We start from the raw sequence: 17,248 nt of genomic DNA on the forward strand, positions 1-17,248 counted from the left end.
CAGCCATGATCTCATTGAATGGCGGAGCAGGCTCGAGGGGCCGAATAGCCTACTCCTATCTTCAATGTTTACTTCACTTTTCTCTAAGGGAAGAGTGTGAAGATACAGAAACAGCCACCAAGGCTGCCTATTTCCACCTCGGCAACATTACTCACTTCCACACCCCCTCACTTTTACTAGCACTGAAACACTCAGCTACACCCTCATCACTCCTGGCTCAATTATTCCAATACCCTCATTGCCTCCTGAGTTCCACACTTTACAATTTGTCCAAAACTGTCACACAAAACAGATTATCTGGTGTTTACCTCATTTGCTCTGTGCAAGTTCGTTGGCATCATTGACTATGTAGCAATAGTGACTATACTTTAAAAGTAATTCATTGGTAGTTTTTGGGACATCCTGAAGACATGAAAGATGTTACCTCAATGCAACTTTTATATTTTTCTCTTAGAATTTTGCTGTTCGTCACATTATTTTGTGACACAATTTTGTCACCTTCAGTAAAGCTTTGTGAAACTTAATGTTATTTATTAAAAGTAATGTCTGCACTAATACTTGACTTACTATATTTACATTTGACTTCTCCAGCCTTAGGTGGCACTGTTTGAAATTTGCATATCCCAGCTGCATTCACAAGCCCAGCCTCCTGAAACTCCCTGCAGATCTGTACATTTTTAAATATACTTATCCAGACTATTTCTAGCAGTTTGTAGCAAATTTTACTTTAAAATGTTCCCCTCTGCTTAATTCCAGCCATAAAGCTCCTCTTCCTGCTCAACTGAACACCATTCCTGCTCCTGTATTACTTGTCATCATGGACTCTTGGCCTTCTTCCACACTGCCTACTTTCTCTGACTTATCAGCATTTATTTTTGTGGAGTAAGCTAATGATTTTTTTTCTGCAATGGGTAGTTGATGCTGTCTTCTGCTGATTCATAAGACAGAGGGAACCCCAAGTCTGTCTCAGTATTTGCAGGGAGTCACCTAACAGCCTACCAGTATGTGCAGGGGTATCCTTACACTAAAGTTTGAAAACCACCGGTGTAGTTATAACAGTTGTGGTTTCTGTCCAAAATGCCACAAAATATTTTGTTGCAAGGAAGAGGGGGAAGGAAGGAGAAAGAAATCAGACCAATCCCAGCAGTGAACCTTAATGCAGAGTAGCACTGGTTTGTGGGGAGAAGTGTGTGTCCCAAACTGCCCATTCTTGCTCGACTTAAAAGGCATAGAGATTGGAAGATAGATTTAAAAGGATAAAGGCAGCTACACTTAAACAAAAAAAAGAGCTGCCAGCAGCAGGGTGGTTGGGGCCAATGCTTGGTAAATCTTGCTCATCACATAGCGCCGAGAACAGAGATGAAAGCATATACACCTCTATGATCTATTCATATCAGAATGAAACATTCTAGAAAAATCAAACACTTTCTGCAACCCATGAGAATTTGGTTGAATAAAAATAGCAGCTAAACTTAAGGCAGCATAGTGGAGTTCTGGATCAGTTGTCTTTATTGCAGATTACAACTGTTTGTTTTTACAATGTAAACATTAATACATCTGCATTTTTCACAGTTTCTTTTAACCACCAATTGGTGAATGTGGCCAAAACCTTTTCAGTTTACAGTATTTATGCATTTAATACCCTGTAGCTGCAGGTCACATTAACAAAAACAACAGTAATCATACAGTCAGGGGTTAGATTGCCAGTACCTGTTTGGATATTTCAGTAATAGTCTAACAATCAAAGCTAACCTGAGGAAAATAACAAACAACTTGCACCCCCTCCAGTGAGCATAACATATGTATTATCACACCACCATACAGAAAACATATTGCTCTTTTGACCAGGTCATATTTTTAGTTAGTAAATGCCATGAAACCAGTCTGATTTGTAATTCATATTCACTGGACACATTAGCCTGGTGTGCATTTAACTTGAGTTTTGAAGACCGGTAATTTCAGCTAAAAAGGTGTGCCCTGATACACTACTAAAGATGGCACATGGAGATGCTGAAATCAAACTGACCACCTTCTTCTGCAAGGAAGACAATATTCATGTGGAAAGATAAAAGAATAGAATCAAAAAGGGTTAAAATTAAATGGAAATAAACTATTGGTCCCAAAATGGACTGAGAACCCGTACTGTAACATTTTGAAGTTTTGTGATGTTGCATATTATGGACTCTGCTATCTTGCAACGAATCTGTCTCCAAGTATTCCCCTGTCCCAGACAGGTGATTAGAGTGGAACCTATCAATAATGATCACCTTGGTGATTGTGTGCAAATGGTCACCTAATGCAGGTGCAAATATAACCTCACCTGAGGACAAAGATTAGGTGGTTTCTCAATAGCGGTTGTCTTTAAGGCATATTTTATTGCATTTCCATTCCTGAGTCCCTAACACTTGTACAGTTAATTTAAAAAAAAGAGAGATTATCCAGCAGTTTCAGTTAAGATTCATTGGGCATTTCAAGTACATTTTTCATTGTCTTGCCCCACAATATTTTAATAGTAATTTTTTTCTCATTTCCCCCCCCCCCAATCCAATGCTTAATCCATGTGGTGCATGAAGACATCATTGGGGTGAGGTGGGGTCTTACAACCCAGCCTACTTTCTCCACATTCCCTGCAGCAAAGCAGCTGTTTTTTTGAATAGTTAGGGCTTTCCTTGTGTTGTGTCGCAATCCCACACAGCATCAATGAAAATGGTCTTTCAACAACAGCCTAAGTTACAAAGGAAGTAGAATAAAGCAAGGCCATCCCCCCCTCGAGTTCATACTGTTCACTAGATTTCCCTGTCTTGCAATTTTTCCCACGTTTTTAAAATAAGGATCCGCAAATAGCTAGGTTTGATGAGTTTATCCAGGAACAGAAGAAGCCATTCTATTGTTAATTTAAAAATACTTCAAAATGCAACATCTTGAAATGTGTTGCCATTTTAGAAATACTGCTGATTTCAAGTCATTCATTGGAATTTTTCATTGCTCATTATAAATACTTTACACTGATAGTTGGCAGCCTCCTTAGGATCCATTGGCCCGTAATTTGCGGTCAGCGGCGAAGCAAAGGCGCTAGCCGCGAAGAAAGCTGGCCAGAGATCGCCAAAACATTTGACGTTCATTAGATTTCAGCGCTCTGTAATGGAAATTCCTAGTGCGCTGCTGCAGTGACGTCAACAAGCTGCCTAAGCAGCCAATCAATCAAATTGCTGAATTCTCATACAGGAAGCGAGAAAGACTTTTAAATGTTAGAGAAAGTGAAATAAAGATTGGACTCTCACGTGGTGATAAGGTAGTAGCTGAAATATCAAACAAAAGTTCTTTTTAAATTGTAATCATAATGCAGAAATTTGACACCATACAAATATAAAAATTAGTTTCAGGGCCAGAATATGTTTGCCAGTCAATACGCTGTTATCGCCCCAGTTACTGGCTCCACTGCCCTTTTATTGAAACATACAAGATTTTGAGGGGGCTTGACAGGGTAGAGGCAGGGAGGATGTTTCCCCTCATGGGGAAATCTAGACCTAGGGGGCACAGTTTCAGAATAAGGGGTCACCCATTTAAAACGGAGAGGAGGAGGAATTTCTTCTGAGGGTCGTGAATCTTTGGAATTCGCTACTCCAGAGAGCTGTGGAGGCTGAGTCATTGAATATATTCAAAGGGGGAGATAGACAGATTTTTGAAAAACAGGGGAATCAAGGGTTATGGGGAGCGGTGAGAAAGTGGAATTGAGGCCAAGATCAGAGCAGCCATGATCTTATTGAATGGCAGAGCAGGCTCGAGGGGCCGAATGGCCTACTCCTGCTCCTATTTATGTTCTTACACCTATTCCAACAAGGCTCAACATTTAATGGGTTATTTAACAACGATATTGACAATCTTGGTGCCGCCATCAAGTTTGTCGAAAGCTTCCGCATCACCCGTCGTCGAAATTCTTTGTCCACCGGAGCCCGTGATGTTTGTACCAAGTGAGATGCAATGGCATCTGCTCTGATGGTTGTCCTGTGTTTATAGGCGGGGTTTGCCCTGCCAAGTTGACAGAGCAGGGCCTATGCTGGAGTCTTCTCCACCTTTCACGTCTTGCCGAGTTCAAGGACCCCAGCATTGCAGTGGCTGGGTTCTTGTTTAGCGAATAATCCTAGTAAAGCGCCTCGTTTTCTTCCATCCAACAAGGAATATTTGTCTTTCTAAACCCCAGAGGTATACTGCATTTTGTGGTAGCTTTAATAATTCCTATAAATCTGTTGGCATTGGTGGTTGACGGAATCCACCGGACCTTTGGAAGGTAAATCAGTCTGCTTTTTTGAAGTTCCATCGTGGTTCCGGTGTTGATGTAATGACAGGAATTTCAATGCCAACGTTGATGATCGAGGGCCTGTGTTGACTGTTGGGGAAGTAGTCAAGAACAGTTCTGGAGGCGATGATTGGGTTTCCTTTGCATGGAAAGCATAGGTCTGGGTTATATTCTCTCTGCCACCTTGACAAATGAAACGTACCTCGATCTTTGGCGTCAAAAAAGGAGGAATTTATTCTCTAGTAAAGCCCACTGTACAACTGCTTCTCCATTATAGTTGGCACCTGCATAGCCCCACATTGTGTGGTGGCTATTAAGGTCTCAGATGGATGGATGGATGTTGACTAGGCCACTGTACGAGAGGTGGTTTGTAGACATTGGAGATTGTTAGCTCTCCTACACGTATTGCTGTAGTGAAAACTCCAGCAATACTGGTATGCTCGAGTTCAGTGCAACCTTTGATGCCTTGTTTGACATAGCATGCCAAGCCATATTTGGGATGGTTATTGCAAGTGATTAGGTCAAAACCTGTGATATGTCCTCGTGTCGAATTGGTAGATGCGTTGAATGTGTGTTTCTTCAAGAACCAGGACATAGACGTTGTGGTTCTTGAGTAACCTTGAGAGATATTTGCATTTTGAACGAGAGATGCCTTCGATGTTAAGTTGGCATATTCGGATGGCTGGGCCTACATGTAGTTTTTGGTCCTGGAGAGGACCGTTCGATTTGCTTGGTTTGCTAGTCACCGGGAGGTCGATTTAATGACAAGTTCGGTGTCCTTTGAGACGATATTAGTTGTGATCCAAGATCACGTAACCGGGTGGGCCACAGGCTGTCATCCATCAGCTATGTCTGATCCAGTCACCTTGGACGAACTAAACGCGGCTCTGTCGAAAAGCGAATCTGGAAAAGCTGCTGGTCCAGATGGTGTTTACCCAGAATTCTTAAAAGCACTGGGACCCCAAGTGAAGAGATGGTTGACCTTTTGAGGTACTGGCAACTGGTAAAATGCCACCTATTTGGAGGGAGACTAAAATAATTGCCCTCCTGATGCAGGGGAAGAATGCTTGTGAAGCCTCCATCTACTGCCAGATCTCCTTACTTTGCACTTGTTATAAAGCGCGGGAGAGGCTCTACTCCACAGACTAGCCCCCATCATCAAGCCAACCATTCCTAAGGAGCAAGCAGGCTTCAGGAGTGGCCATAACTGCTGCAACCAAGTGGTAGCTTTAACAAAGCACATTGAAGCAGGCTACCAGCGCCAGTTGAAGACTGCTGTAGCACTCATGGACATGGTAAGTAGCAAATGAGACAGTATGGAAGCATGGACTGCTTTTCAAGCTTCACCATTTTACCCTGCAGAACAACGATCCATCTTCTCAACTCCATATTTAGCAACCGACACTTCAGTGTATACTCTGGCACCCAGAAGAGCAGATATAGGACATTGAACAACGGACTCCCACAGGGTTCTGCCCCAGCACTCATATTATTCAACGTTTACACCAGTGATTTGCCCGAAAGAGTCCCGCAAGTTCGTATATGCTGATGACATTGCCTTGGCCATGCAAAACATGAATCTGTCCCTCACCGAGGAGACCCTGACCAGTGATTTACTGAGGATGGAGGCCTACTTCTGCCGATGGCAACTTCGGCCAAACCCGTAAAAGACCGTCATCGACATTCCACCTCAACACCCATCAAGCAAACCAAGCTTTGAAAGTTTCCTATTGCGGCAGAGGTAAACCATGCCAAAAAAAGCTCCTATTTAGGAGTCACGCTTGATCGCACCCGGTCATACAGGCAACATCTCCAGAACCTTGGGAAGAAACTAAAGAATAGGGTCAATTTGATCCAGAAACTCGCCAGAACCACATTGGGAGCACACGCTCAAACTCTCCATACAGCAACACTCGCCCTAGTTTACTCTACATCAGAGTACTGCTCTCCGGCATGGCTATCAAGTCCGCATGTCAAATCCATTGATGTCCAGCTGAATGAGAATTATCACCGGTACGCTTTTAATCGACACCAACACCGTGGCTGCCTGTGCTTGCAAACATCGCACCACCATACCTATGCCGTGAATATAGTCTCCAGAGAATACAACAGCTACACCAGCAAAGACATGCCAATCCACGCCGACTTGAACAGCCTACCACCAACCCGTCTCAAATCTAGAAGGCCATTTTGGACTGTCGCTGAAGCCCTTAAGCGATCTCCCCTCAGCCTTGATGACCGATGGCGAATGCTTGGAAGAACTATGACATACGGAATGGATTCCTTATAGAGGACCCCACAGTACAATCTGAATGATCAAACCTTCCTCGCAAACAGTGGACAACCATTAACCGCCTCAGAACTGGTCATGGTAGATGCTGCCACCTTCTCCATAGATGGAAGATTAAAGCATCCCCATCATGCGACTGTGGAGCTCCGAGTCAAACCCTGGAGCACATCATTGAGCACTGCCCTCAGGAGGAACTCGCAGGCAGCTTACAAGATATCCACGCTGTTACACCGGAAGCTTTGGCCTGGAAATCTAACTTAGATATTGACATTTGATTTGCTTTGCTACTACCATACGAAAAGAAAAAAAGTCAGTGATATTACCACGGAAAAATCCAAAGTTTGTCAGTTTCACTGATTGCCGGCTATTTGGGGGGGTTGATGGCCCACAGCGCAGCCAGTGTCGGAGCAGTGAATGACTGACCACAACTTCAGGATTTCCGTGTTTAGATGCGCTAAATCCTGGTTACATTTTCAGAGGGTAATGACCAACGTTTCCGCCAAGCTGCATGGCAACGCAGCGGTCCTGAAGTCCCGCGCAGGCTGCTCACAGCTTCTACAGGGAAGAAGCTGCACATGCACAAAAATTTGAACAGGCCGCGCATCCAGTTAAAGGAACTGCGCACTAAAAAAAAATTAGGGAAAGCACTGGTAATGACGGCGAACACTGGTAGTTCACCGTCATTACCCACCGCAAATTCCGGGCCAGTGACTCTCGACTGAATTTCTGGAAAAATATTAAATGAAATTATATTCAAAGGTTGATGGTCATACTTGACTGCTCTTCATGGCAGAAGATTACACTATTCCAGCTTTGTGTTATGGTGCACACGTCTCATATCATTCTGTGTTGTATAGAAGTGTTGCCAAGTACAGGCACAGGAGAGCAGACAGATCTCCCTGGATTGAAGGGTGAAAGCAGAGGTCTCAGCCATAATGCTGTTTTTTCTGTGGTCCTGCTTTGCTAGCCAGATCCTTTGCTTTCTCTGTAGCTGCCAGGGCGGTTTCTTTAGCCTTCTCGGTTGCTTCTTTAGCTGTCTCTCTCAATGTCTTCATAGGTGTTTCACCTGGGGCGGTGGCGGGGGTTGGGGGAGAGAAGAAAGAAAGACACATTTTAATCAGCTGGGGCATCTCTACAACTATGCAGACAATTGGGAAACCGGTGTACAGCAAAATTCACTGATGAAACATTCTAAAACACCAAGCCATTTTAAAAAGCTGGTACAATACCCAGCTTTTTTTTGTTTTTCAAATGTTGAAGCAGGGGTTTCACCATCACGATCCCTTCTAAAAATGAAACAGGGATCACAGAGTTATAAGTAACATCCTTTTGGAAATTAGTCCTGATAATGTCTAACTGCTCACGGATTAAGAGTCTTTTTTTTTTTGCAACCACCGACTATTCAAAACAGGGGTCTCACAGCCTAGAGAAAAGAGGAAAATATAATCTTAAGTAGCCACGGCTAAAATTGCAGTCTAGACATGCTGTGTTAAAAGGAGACGTCGATTAGGCTGAATCACCATATAATCATGAAGTTTATAATAAGAGATGTCAAAAGGAGAAGTCTCTCTCAGACTTCCTATGTTACTGTGTTTTGTGCTTTAGAACTGATGGTAACAGGCAGCCAGGGGAAAAGAGCTATTTTGTGTAAAATCTCTTCACAAAAATCATGAATGGGAGTTTTGCCATCTTTTACCATTTACAAGTCATTGGAGCAAAATTTCACTGACCAGTTGTGTCACATTTCAGGATTTTTTGACTTTCTACAGAAAGGATTTTTTTTTTTTTTCTTTTTCTTAAAGTTAATTTTAAATGTCAGGTTTTTTTAAAAATCAAAGCATACTACCACAAGTTTGATGGTTAAAATGCTAATAAGCTAAGCTTTAATACTGCTTCCCCAAGATAAAAAGAGATAAGCAATTAATTATCCTGTCTCATTAATTGCTATGCCCATCACATTAGAAAGTCTACGATTCCAGTCATTCAGCAGGAGTAATTTGGCGGGCCTTCTCTTCTGACTGAGCAGTGATAAAAGCAAAGACACGGGGAGTCAGTCAGATTTTTCAACAGGTGTAATGGCAAGCTTTAGCCAGGCTCGGAGTGCAAGAGTGTATTTAGGAGTCATTTTGTTTAAGTCAAACAAGACAACCCAATAAAGTATGTTCATTATTTTTGTATTCTTACACAAGACAAATTGTACTGATTGAATTATGGAGTCTGAACATAACTGTTGCTATGTGCGTTCACTTGCTGTGAAATAAAGCAGATCAACTATTTGTATCTGTCCTTGCTTTACTAGATATTTTCTTGGTTGGTCTTCAAAACAATGTAGTCACACCTCAGTCAGTTTGTATAGTAAGGGGGATGCATTGTTACATCCCCTAGACTATGCTATAGTTTAAATAGATATTGGGCAGTCTGAGTCAACTGTGGTACATAAGGCGCATGGAACTGTTTGCAGGACCAAATGAAGCCACGTCGACCCGCTAGGGCACGTCGGCCGGCTGCTCCTCAGCAGAAAGGCATTCCTGGGAGGAGGGCAGCCGAGCATGGCAGCCAGAGGCCGGAACAGTTACAGGCCTGGGCCGTCGGACCGTGGAGCCGGCGAGGTGGAGGCCGTGGCGACCAGAGGATGTGTTCGGCGAGTCGGGCGGAGGCAGCGCAGCGCATCGGGACGCAGCAGCAGCCACAACGACTCGCAGTCCGACTGGGAGCCGGGAATGGTGGCCAGAGGGTGAGCGGGAGAAGCAGGCCACCACACGTGGAGCCGAGCCGGCAACAGTGAGGAGGAGGCCGCGGTGACGAGGAGGACGGAGCGGCTGAGGGACATCGTGCTCCCACTGGATGCCAAAGAATTGACTTTCTGATCACGGCGCTATAAAAATAGCCGACGTGTCCCTACGGGGAGTAAGCATTCCACTGTACTTGTACTGGTTACATATGGCAAATAAAATTGAATTGAAAGTATCTACGACAGACCCAAATTTGTAACAAGGTATTCTGCACAAAATATATCTACTCAGATTTCTCATTAACAGCAGTTGAAAGCAGAAGGAACAGAGAATCATCAGTACAAATAAATATTGTCTTTCATAGTATTCATGTGGCAATTCAGATGGATTTAAATTTCCTTTCTTCAAGTGGAATTTGGCCTCAAAGTATCTTATTCACACAATTTGACACTACAATAAACTGCAACACCAAAGTTGACTCTGGGGATGATTAGTTTATCACCTTACTGTGAACTATTCATCATTTGTCTTCACAGCAAAACTCTAAGGACACATAAAAGGGGCAGTTCTCAACAAGGGACACCATGTGGTCCCTTCATAAAGTCTTAAGGACAAGTATGTCTCGGATTTCCTCAGCTGATTTTTACCATAACCTGTGGCATGTAACTGAATAAAGAATGTTGAAATTTCAATTTGCCTACAAGGGGGCGAGAGGAGACAAGATAGGACATAGGATTTACTAGTACAGAAGACAAGCACGACTGACATGGTATTTGTAATGAAATCTGTTTGTCTTGCCCGTGTTCGTTTTGCACTCATGTATATTACCCTCCCCCACACGGTGTATAGTTTCACTTCCTCTTCCCTGACTAACCTGGAAGGTTCCAAGTCTTGGCTCTTGGCTCCGCCCCTGACCTCTCTTACTTAAAGATCCCAGGATCTGTATGACTCATTCCTGTGAGCCAGTCAGTATGTTGAGATGTTAGCTCTGATCTTAGTGATTAAAAGCCAACTTGTTAAAGTCTGTAACTTCTAGTTTTGTGGTTATTGAAGGCACATCAATTTTAATCACTAAAGAATACTAGGATGGATCGACTCCTAAAACCAGAGCGTCTGGACTTGGATCCACATTCTGCTGAAGCATCAAATCAATTTGGACACTGACTCAAATGCTTCGAACTCTTCGCGAGGGCCTCATCCGCTAGCGAGGAAGATAAACTGAGTCTACTGACTACTCGCGTTAATCATCGGATTTATTCGTTCATCCGGGACGCCACCTCTTACACGGAGGCCATCACTATCCTGAAGGCCCAATACCAGAGGCCAGTAAACGAAGTGTACGCCAGACATCTGCTGGCTACACGCAGGCAGCAACCTGAGGAATCAATGGACGATTTCTTACAGTCCCGGACCAAGTCCTTTAGGCGCTGTAACTGCAAGGCCGTGACGGCCAACGTGTACTCTGACGAATTGGTCCGCAATTCCTTCATCACGGGCCTCAAATCGAATTATATCCGGCAGAGACTGCTGGAGGAGGTGGTCCTGGACTTAAAAAAGGCAGTGGCCACTGCGCGATCGCTGGACGTGGCCCAGAAAAACTCTGACTCTTATTCTTCCGGCCATGCGGCCCTCACCGCCTCGTGCGCGCCGAGCGGGCCGCCATCTTGGAATCAGCCACCTTCCCCATCCAGGTCTCAGACCAGCTCTACACCGCCGGAGTCCCCACACAGAAGTTCACCCAGGAGTCCTACTACAGCGGCAATGTCTCGAGGCCCAAAATGCTACTTCTGCGGCCAGGCCAAGCACCCCAGACGATGCCCAGCGAAGGACGTTACATGCTTCAAATGTAAGAAAAAGGGGCATTTTAGCAAAGTCTGCAGGGGGAATCCGATTTCCAACTCCGTCACCGCCTCGTGCGTGCCGTGCAGGCCGCCATCTTGGGATCCGCCATCTTTTCCCGACTCAACGGCCGCCCAGGGCCCAACAGTGGCTTCGATCACGGTGGATCAATCCAGGCCACACCCGTTGACAAAATCTATGATGGACATACAGGTAAACGGGAATTTAACGAAATGTTTAATTGACTGTGGGAGTACCGAGAGTTTTATCCACCCTAGCCTGGTACGGCGGCACTCATTAACGGTAACCCCTACACGGAGCAGAATTGCTATGGCTGCTAAGCCCCACACTTCGGACATTTTGGGCTACTGTGTGGTAACACTGACTGTAAAAGGCACGGACTACAAGGATTTTAAACTCCTCGTGATGCCAGAACTCTGTGTTAATGTAATCTTGGGCCTGGACTTCCAGTGCCACCACGAAAGTGTCGCGCTAGCATATGGCGGGTCCCAGCCGCCACTCACAGTCTGTGGCCTATCAACCTTAAAAATCAGCCCGCCCTCTTTATTCGCTAATCTCGCTCCGAACTGTAGGCCCATAGCGACCAAAAGTAGACGGTACAGTCTGGAAGACAGACACTTTATCAAGGCGGAAGTGGACAGACTCCTGCGGGAAGGCATTATTGAATGCAGTACCAGTCCGTGGCGTGCCCAAGTAGTCATAGTTAAAAATAGCGAAAAGAAACGGATGGTAATTGACTACAGCCAGACTGTTAATATTTATACCCAGCTGGACGCCTACCCTTTACCCCGCATATCAGAAATGGTCAACCAGATTGCGCAATACAGAGTCTTCTCGACTATCGACCTCAAATCCGCATATCACCAGCTCCCCATTAGAACGGAGGACCACCCATACACCGCCTTCGAGGCGAACGGGCGCCTCTACCATTTTCTCAGAGTGCCCTTCGGGGTAACAAATGGGGTCTCGGTCTTCCAACGTGAGATGGACCGCATGGTTGACGAGAATAAACTACAAGCTACCTACCCCTATCTGGACAATGTCACTATCTGCGGGCACAACCAGCAAGACCACGATCTAAATCTTGCGAGATTTTTAAAAACTGCCCTAAAGCTGAATCTAACCTACAACGAAGACAAATGTGTCTTCAACACAACCCGTCTCTGTATCCTCGGTTGTGTGGTGGAAGATGGGGTAATTGGACCGGACCCTGACCGATTACGCCCCCTAAAAGGAACTGCCCCTGCCACACAATCCCAAAGCTTTAAAAAAGGTGCCTGGGATTTTTTTCATATTATGCCCAATGGGTGCCCAATTACTCTGATAAGGCCCGACCCCTCATTAAATCGACGTCCTTCCCACTATCAGCTGAAGCTCGGGAGGCTTTCACCAGTATCAAACAGGACATTGAAAGGGCTGCACTGTGTGCAGTGGACGAAAGCATTCCCTTTCAAGTCGAAAACGATGCGTCAGACTTTGCCTTAGCTGCGACCCTCAATCAGGCTGGGAGACCTGTGGCCTTCTTCTCCCGAACCCTTCAGGGACCTGAAATCAGGCACTCTTCTGTCGAGAAGGAGGCACAGGCTATAGTGGAGGCAGTGCGGCACTGGAGACACTACCTAGCCGGCAAACGTTTCACCCTGCTCACCGACCAGCGGTCGGTGGCTTTCATGTTTAATAACAAAGGGGGAAAATCAAGAATGACAAAATACTCAGGTGGAGGATCGAACTATCCACGTTCGACTATGATATTATGTACAGGCCGGGAGCCCTTAATGAACCCCCAGACGCCCTATCGCGGGGAATGTGTGCCAGCATTCATACGGACAAATTACAGGGTCTCCACAACGACCTCTGTCACCCAGGGGTCACCCGACTATACCATTTTATAAAGTCCCGCAATCTGCCCCACTCCAATCGAGGAGGTCAGGGCAATGACCAGAGCCTGCCGCACCTGTGCGGAATGCAAGCCTCGTTTCTACAGGCCTGACCGTGCACACCTTATCAAAGCCACACGGCCATTCGAGTGCCTAAGTCTGGACTTCAAGGGACCCCTTCCCTCTGCCGACCGTAACGTATACTTCCTCAATATCATCGATGAATATTCCCGCTTCCCCTTCGCCATTCCCTGCCCAGACATGACCAGTGCCACGGTCATCAAGTGTCTCTGTAATCTATTCTGCATGTTTGGCATGCCGAACTACATACACAGCGATAGGGGGACGTCATTTATGAGTGACGAACTGCGCCAGTTCTTACTCTTGAAGGGGATAGCCACTAGCAGAACCACTAGCTACAACCCCCGGGGTAATGGGCAAGTGGAAAGGGAGAATGCTACTGTTTGGAAGGCTGTCACGTTAGCCTTAAAGTCAAAAGGCCTTCCGACCTCCCGCTGGCAGGAAGTCCTCCCAGACGTGCTCCATTCCATAAGGTCGCTGTTATGTACAGCCACTAACGCTACCCCTCACGAAAATATGTTCGTTTTCCCCCAGAAATCCACCTCGGGCATATCTCTACCCGCGTGGCTGACGTCTCCGGGCACAGTACTATTGCGGAAGCACGTGAGAGGCCATAAAACAGACCCCCTTGTGGAAAAGGTACAGCTCCTCCATGCAAACCCTCAGTACGCCTATATCGAATACTCTGACGGGCGAGAGGACACTGTTTCCATAAAAGACCTCGCTCCCTCGGGGAGCGGAGAGAACGATGAGAGACTACCCGAGGAAGACCTACACCAAAAAGAGACAGGACGCCCAGAGGTATCAATACCCAACTTTAACCTGGAGGACACTGCAGATAACCTGGAAGACACTGCGGCGGCCCGGACAGCGGAGGAACCAGAATCCACTCCCCTAGAGGCACCCCAACCGGCTTTGCGCCGATCACGGAGAACCGCAAAACCTCCCGACAGACTCACTTATACCAACTTTTAAGAAACATCACCCCGATGGACTAAATCTAAAGAAGGGGTGAATGTAATGAAATCTGTTTGTCTTGCCTGTATTCGTTTTGCACTCATGTATATTACCCTCCCCCACACGGTGTATAGTTTCACTTCCTCTTCCCTGACTAACCTGGAAGGTTCCAAGTCTTGGCTCTTGGCTCCGCCCCTGACCTCTCTTACTTAAAGATCCCAGGATCTGTATGACTCATTCCTGTGAGCCAGTCAGTGTGTTGAGATGTTAGCTCTGATCTTAGTGATTAAAAGCCAACTTGTTAAAGTCTGTAACTTCTAGTTTTGTGGTTATTGAAGGCACATCAGTATTCAACGAGGATAGTAAGCATTGCTAACACGAAGGTCAAATCCTGGCGAAGCTGCAACACAGGACTACATGCACGGTAAACAGCAGGCTATAGACAGAGCCAAGCAATTCTACAACCAATGGATCAGATCAAAGCTCTGCAGTCCTGCCACATTCAGTCATGAATGGTGGTGGACAAGTAAACAACTAACATGAGAAGGTGGCTCCATGAACATCTGCATCCTCAATGATGGCAGAGCCCAGCACGTGAGTGCAAAAGACAAGGCTGAAGTGTTTGCAACCATCTTCAGCCAGAAGTGTCGAATGGATGATCCATCTCGGCCTCATCCAGAGGTCCCTACCATCACAGAAGCCAGTCTTCAGTCAATTCTATTCACTCCACATGATAAAAGAAACATCCGAGCACACTGGATAAAGCAAAGGCTACGGGCTCAGACAGCATCCCGGCTATCGTGCTGAAGACTTGTGCTCCAGAACTAGCCGTGCCTCCAGCCAAGCTGTTCCAATACAGCGACAACACTGGTATCTTTCTGACAATGTGGAAAATTGCCCAGCTATGTCCTGTCCACAGAATGCAGGACAAATCCAATCCAGCCAATTATCGCCCCATCAGTTTACTCTCAATCTGCAGCAAAGTGATGGAAGGTGTCGTCGACAATGCTATCAAGCGGCACTTACTGACCAATAACCAGCTCATCGATGCTTAGTTTAGGTTCCGCCAGGACCACCTCAACTCCAGACCTCATTACAGCCTTGGTCCAAACATGGACAAAAGAGCGGAATTCCAGAGGTGAGGCAAGAGCGACTACCCTGGACATCAAGGCAGCATTTGACCAAATGTTGCATCAAGGAGCCCTAGTAAAATTGAAGTCAATGGGAATCAGGGGGAAGTCATACCTAGCACAAAGGAAGATGGTTGCGGTTGTTGGAGGCCAATCATCTCAGCCCCGAGACATCACTGCAGGAGTTCCTCAGAGCACTGTCCTAGGCCCAACCATCTTCAGCTGCTTCATCAATGACCTTCCTTCCATCATAAGGTCAGAAGTGGGGATATTTGCTGATGATTGAACAGTGTTCAGTTCCTTTTGCAGCTCCTCAGATAATGAAACAGTCTGTGCCTGCATGCAGCAAGACCTGGGCTGGTAAGTGGCAAGGAACATTTGTGCCAACCAAGTGTCAGGTAATGACCGTCTTCAGCAAGAGAGTCTAGCCAGCTCCCCTCGACATTCAATGGCATTACCATCGCCAAATCCCCCAGCATCAACATCCTAGGTGTTGGGGGGGGGGTCACCATTGACCAGAAACTTAACTGGACCAGTCACATAAATACTGTGGCTACAAGAGCAGGTCAAAGGCTGTGTATTCTGCAGCATGTGACTCATCTCCTGACTCCTCAAAGCCTTTCCACCATCTACAAGGCACAAGTCAGAAGTGTGATGGGATACTCCACTTGCCTGGATGAGTGCAGCTCCAACAACACTCAAGAAGCTCGACGCTATACAGGACAAAGCAGCCCGGTTGATTGGCACTCCATCCACCACGTTAAACATTCACTCCCTCCACCACAGGCACACCGTGGCTGCAGTGTGCACCATCTACGAGATGCACTGCAGTAGCTCGCCAATGCTTCTTTGACAGCACCTCCCAAACTCACGACCTCTACCACCTACAAGGACAAAGGCAGCAGGCACATGGAAACACCACCATCACCAAAGTCCCGCTCCAAGTCACACCATCCTGACTTAGAAATATACCACCTTTCCTTAATTGTCGCGGTTTCAAAATCCTGGCATTCCCCAACATCACTGTGGGAGTACCTTCACTAGACTGCATAGAAACATAGAAGATAGGAGCAGGAGTAGGCCATTCGGCCCCTCGAGCCTGCTCCGCCATTCAATGAGATCATGGCTGATCATCCAAATTCAGTACCCTGTCCCTGCCTTCTCCCCATATCCCTTGATCCCTTTAGCCTAAGAAATATATCAAAGTCCTTCTTGAATACATTTAATGAACTGGCCTCTACTGCCGCCTTTGGTAGAGAATTCCACAGGTTCACCACTCTCTGGGTGAAAAATTCCTCCTCATCTGTCCGAAATGGCTTACCCCTTATCTTTAGACTGTGACCCCTGGTTCTGGACTCCCCGACCATCGGGAACATCCTTCCAGCATCCAGTCTGTCTAGTCCTGTTAGAATTTTATAAGTTTCGATGAGATCCCCTCTCATTCTTCTAAACTCCAGCGAGTACAAGCCCAATCGACCCAATCTGTCCTCATACGTCATTCCTGCCATCCCAGGTATCAGCCTGGTGAATCTTCGCTGCACTCCTTCCATGGCAAGAACATCCTTCCTCAGATAAGGCAACCAAAACTGCACACAATACAGCGCACACTGCAGCGGTTCAAAGCACAGCTCACCACCACCTTCTCAAGGGCAATTAGGGAGGAGCCATAAATGCTGGCCTTGCCAACGACACCCACATCTCGTGAATGAATTTTTTAAAATGGTAATAGTTATGTGGGGGCAAGGAAGAGGGAGAGAATTACTGGCAGCAGCCAATGGGGCAGAGGAATGTCAAAGGTGACACAGCAGCCAACACAAAAACACAGATATGGTAGCATTTTTTGGGAGGGTGCAAGGAACACAAACAGAAGTTCTTCCCATACCCACCAAGAGACGATAATACCACAAGACTTCCTAATCCAGCACCCCTTCTCTTGGGAAAAATTCTGATCTTGTTATAATAAATCGCATCTTCAGTCAGGTACTCCTCAGGGTATATAGATGTACAACAGTGCTGATCTACCA

The 17,248-nt window shown here is 46.0% G+C and overlaps 1 protein-coding gene across 2 annotated transcripts in view; it reads right to left on the minus strand.

Annotated features, from left to right (window-relative positions):
- Window positions 1-554: 554 nt before the first annotated feature.
- The window catches only part of LOC147113973 (PRELI domain-containing protein 1, mitochondrial-like), a 36,729-nt gene continuing 20,035 nt past the window's right edge, over window positions 555-17,248 (minus strand). For both annotated transcript variants that reach the window (XM_085995434.1, XM_085995435.1), the window contains one exon: window positions 555-7,653. In XM_085995434.1, the coding sequence (XP_085851560.1) occupies window positions 7,514-7,653 (140 nt within the window). In that variant the 3' untranslated portion in view covers window positions 555-7,513. The remainder of the gene's footprint in view (window positions 7,654-17,248) is intronic.

The sequence above is a fragment of the Somniosus microcephalus genome, chromosome 8 (assembly GCF_052327205.1).
Source record: "Somniosus microcephalus isolate GS21.2 chromosome 8, FLI_Smic_1.0, whole genome shotgun sequence".
In the NCBI taxonomy this organism is placed as follows: Eukaryota; Metazoa; Chordata; class Chondrichthyes; order Squaliformes; family Somniosidae; genus Somniosus; species Somniosus microcephalus.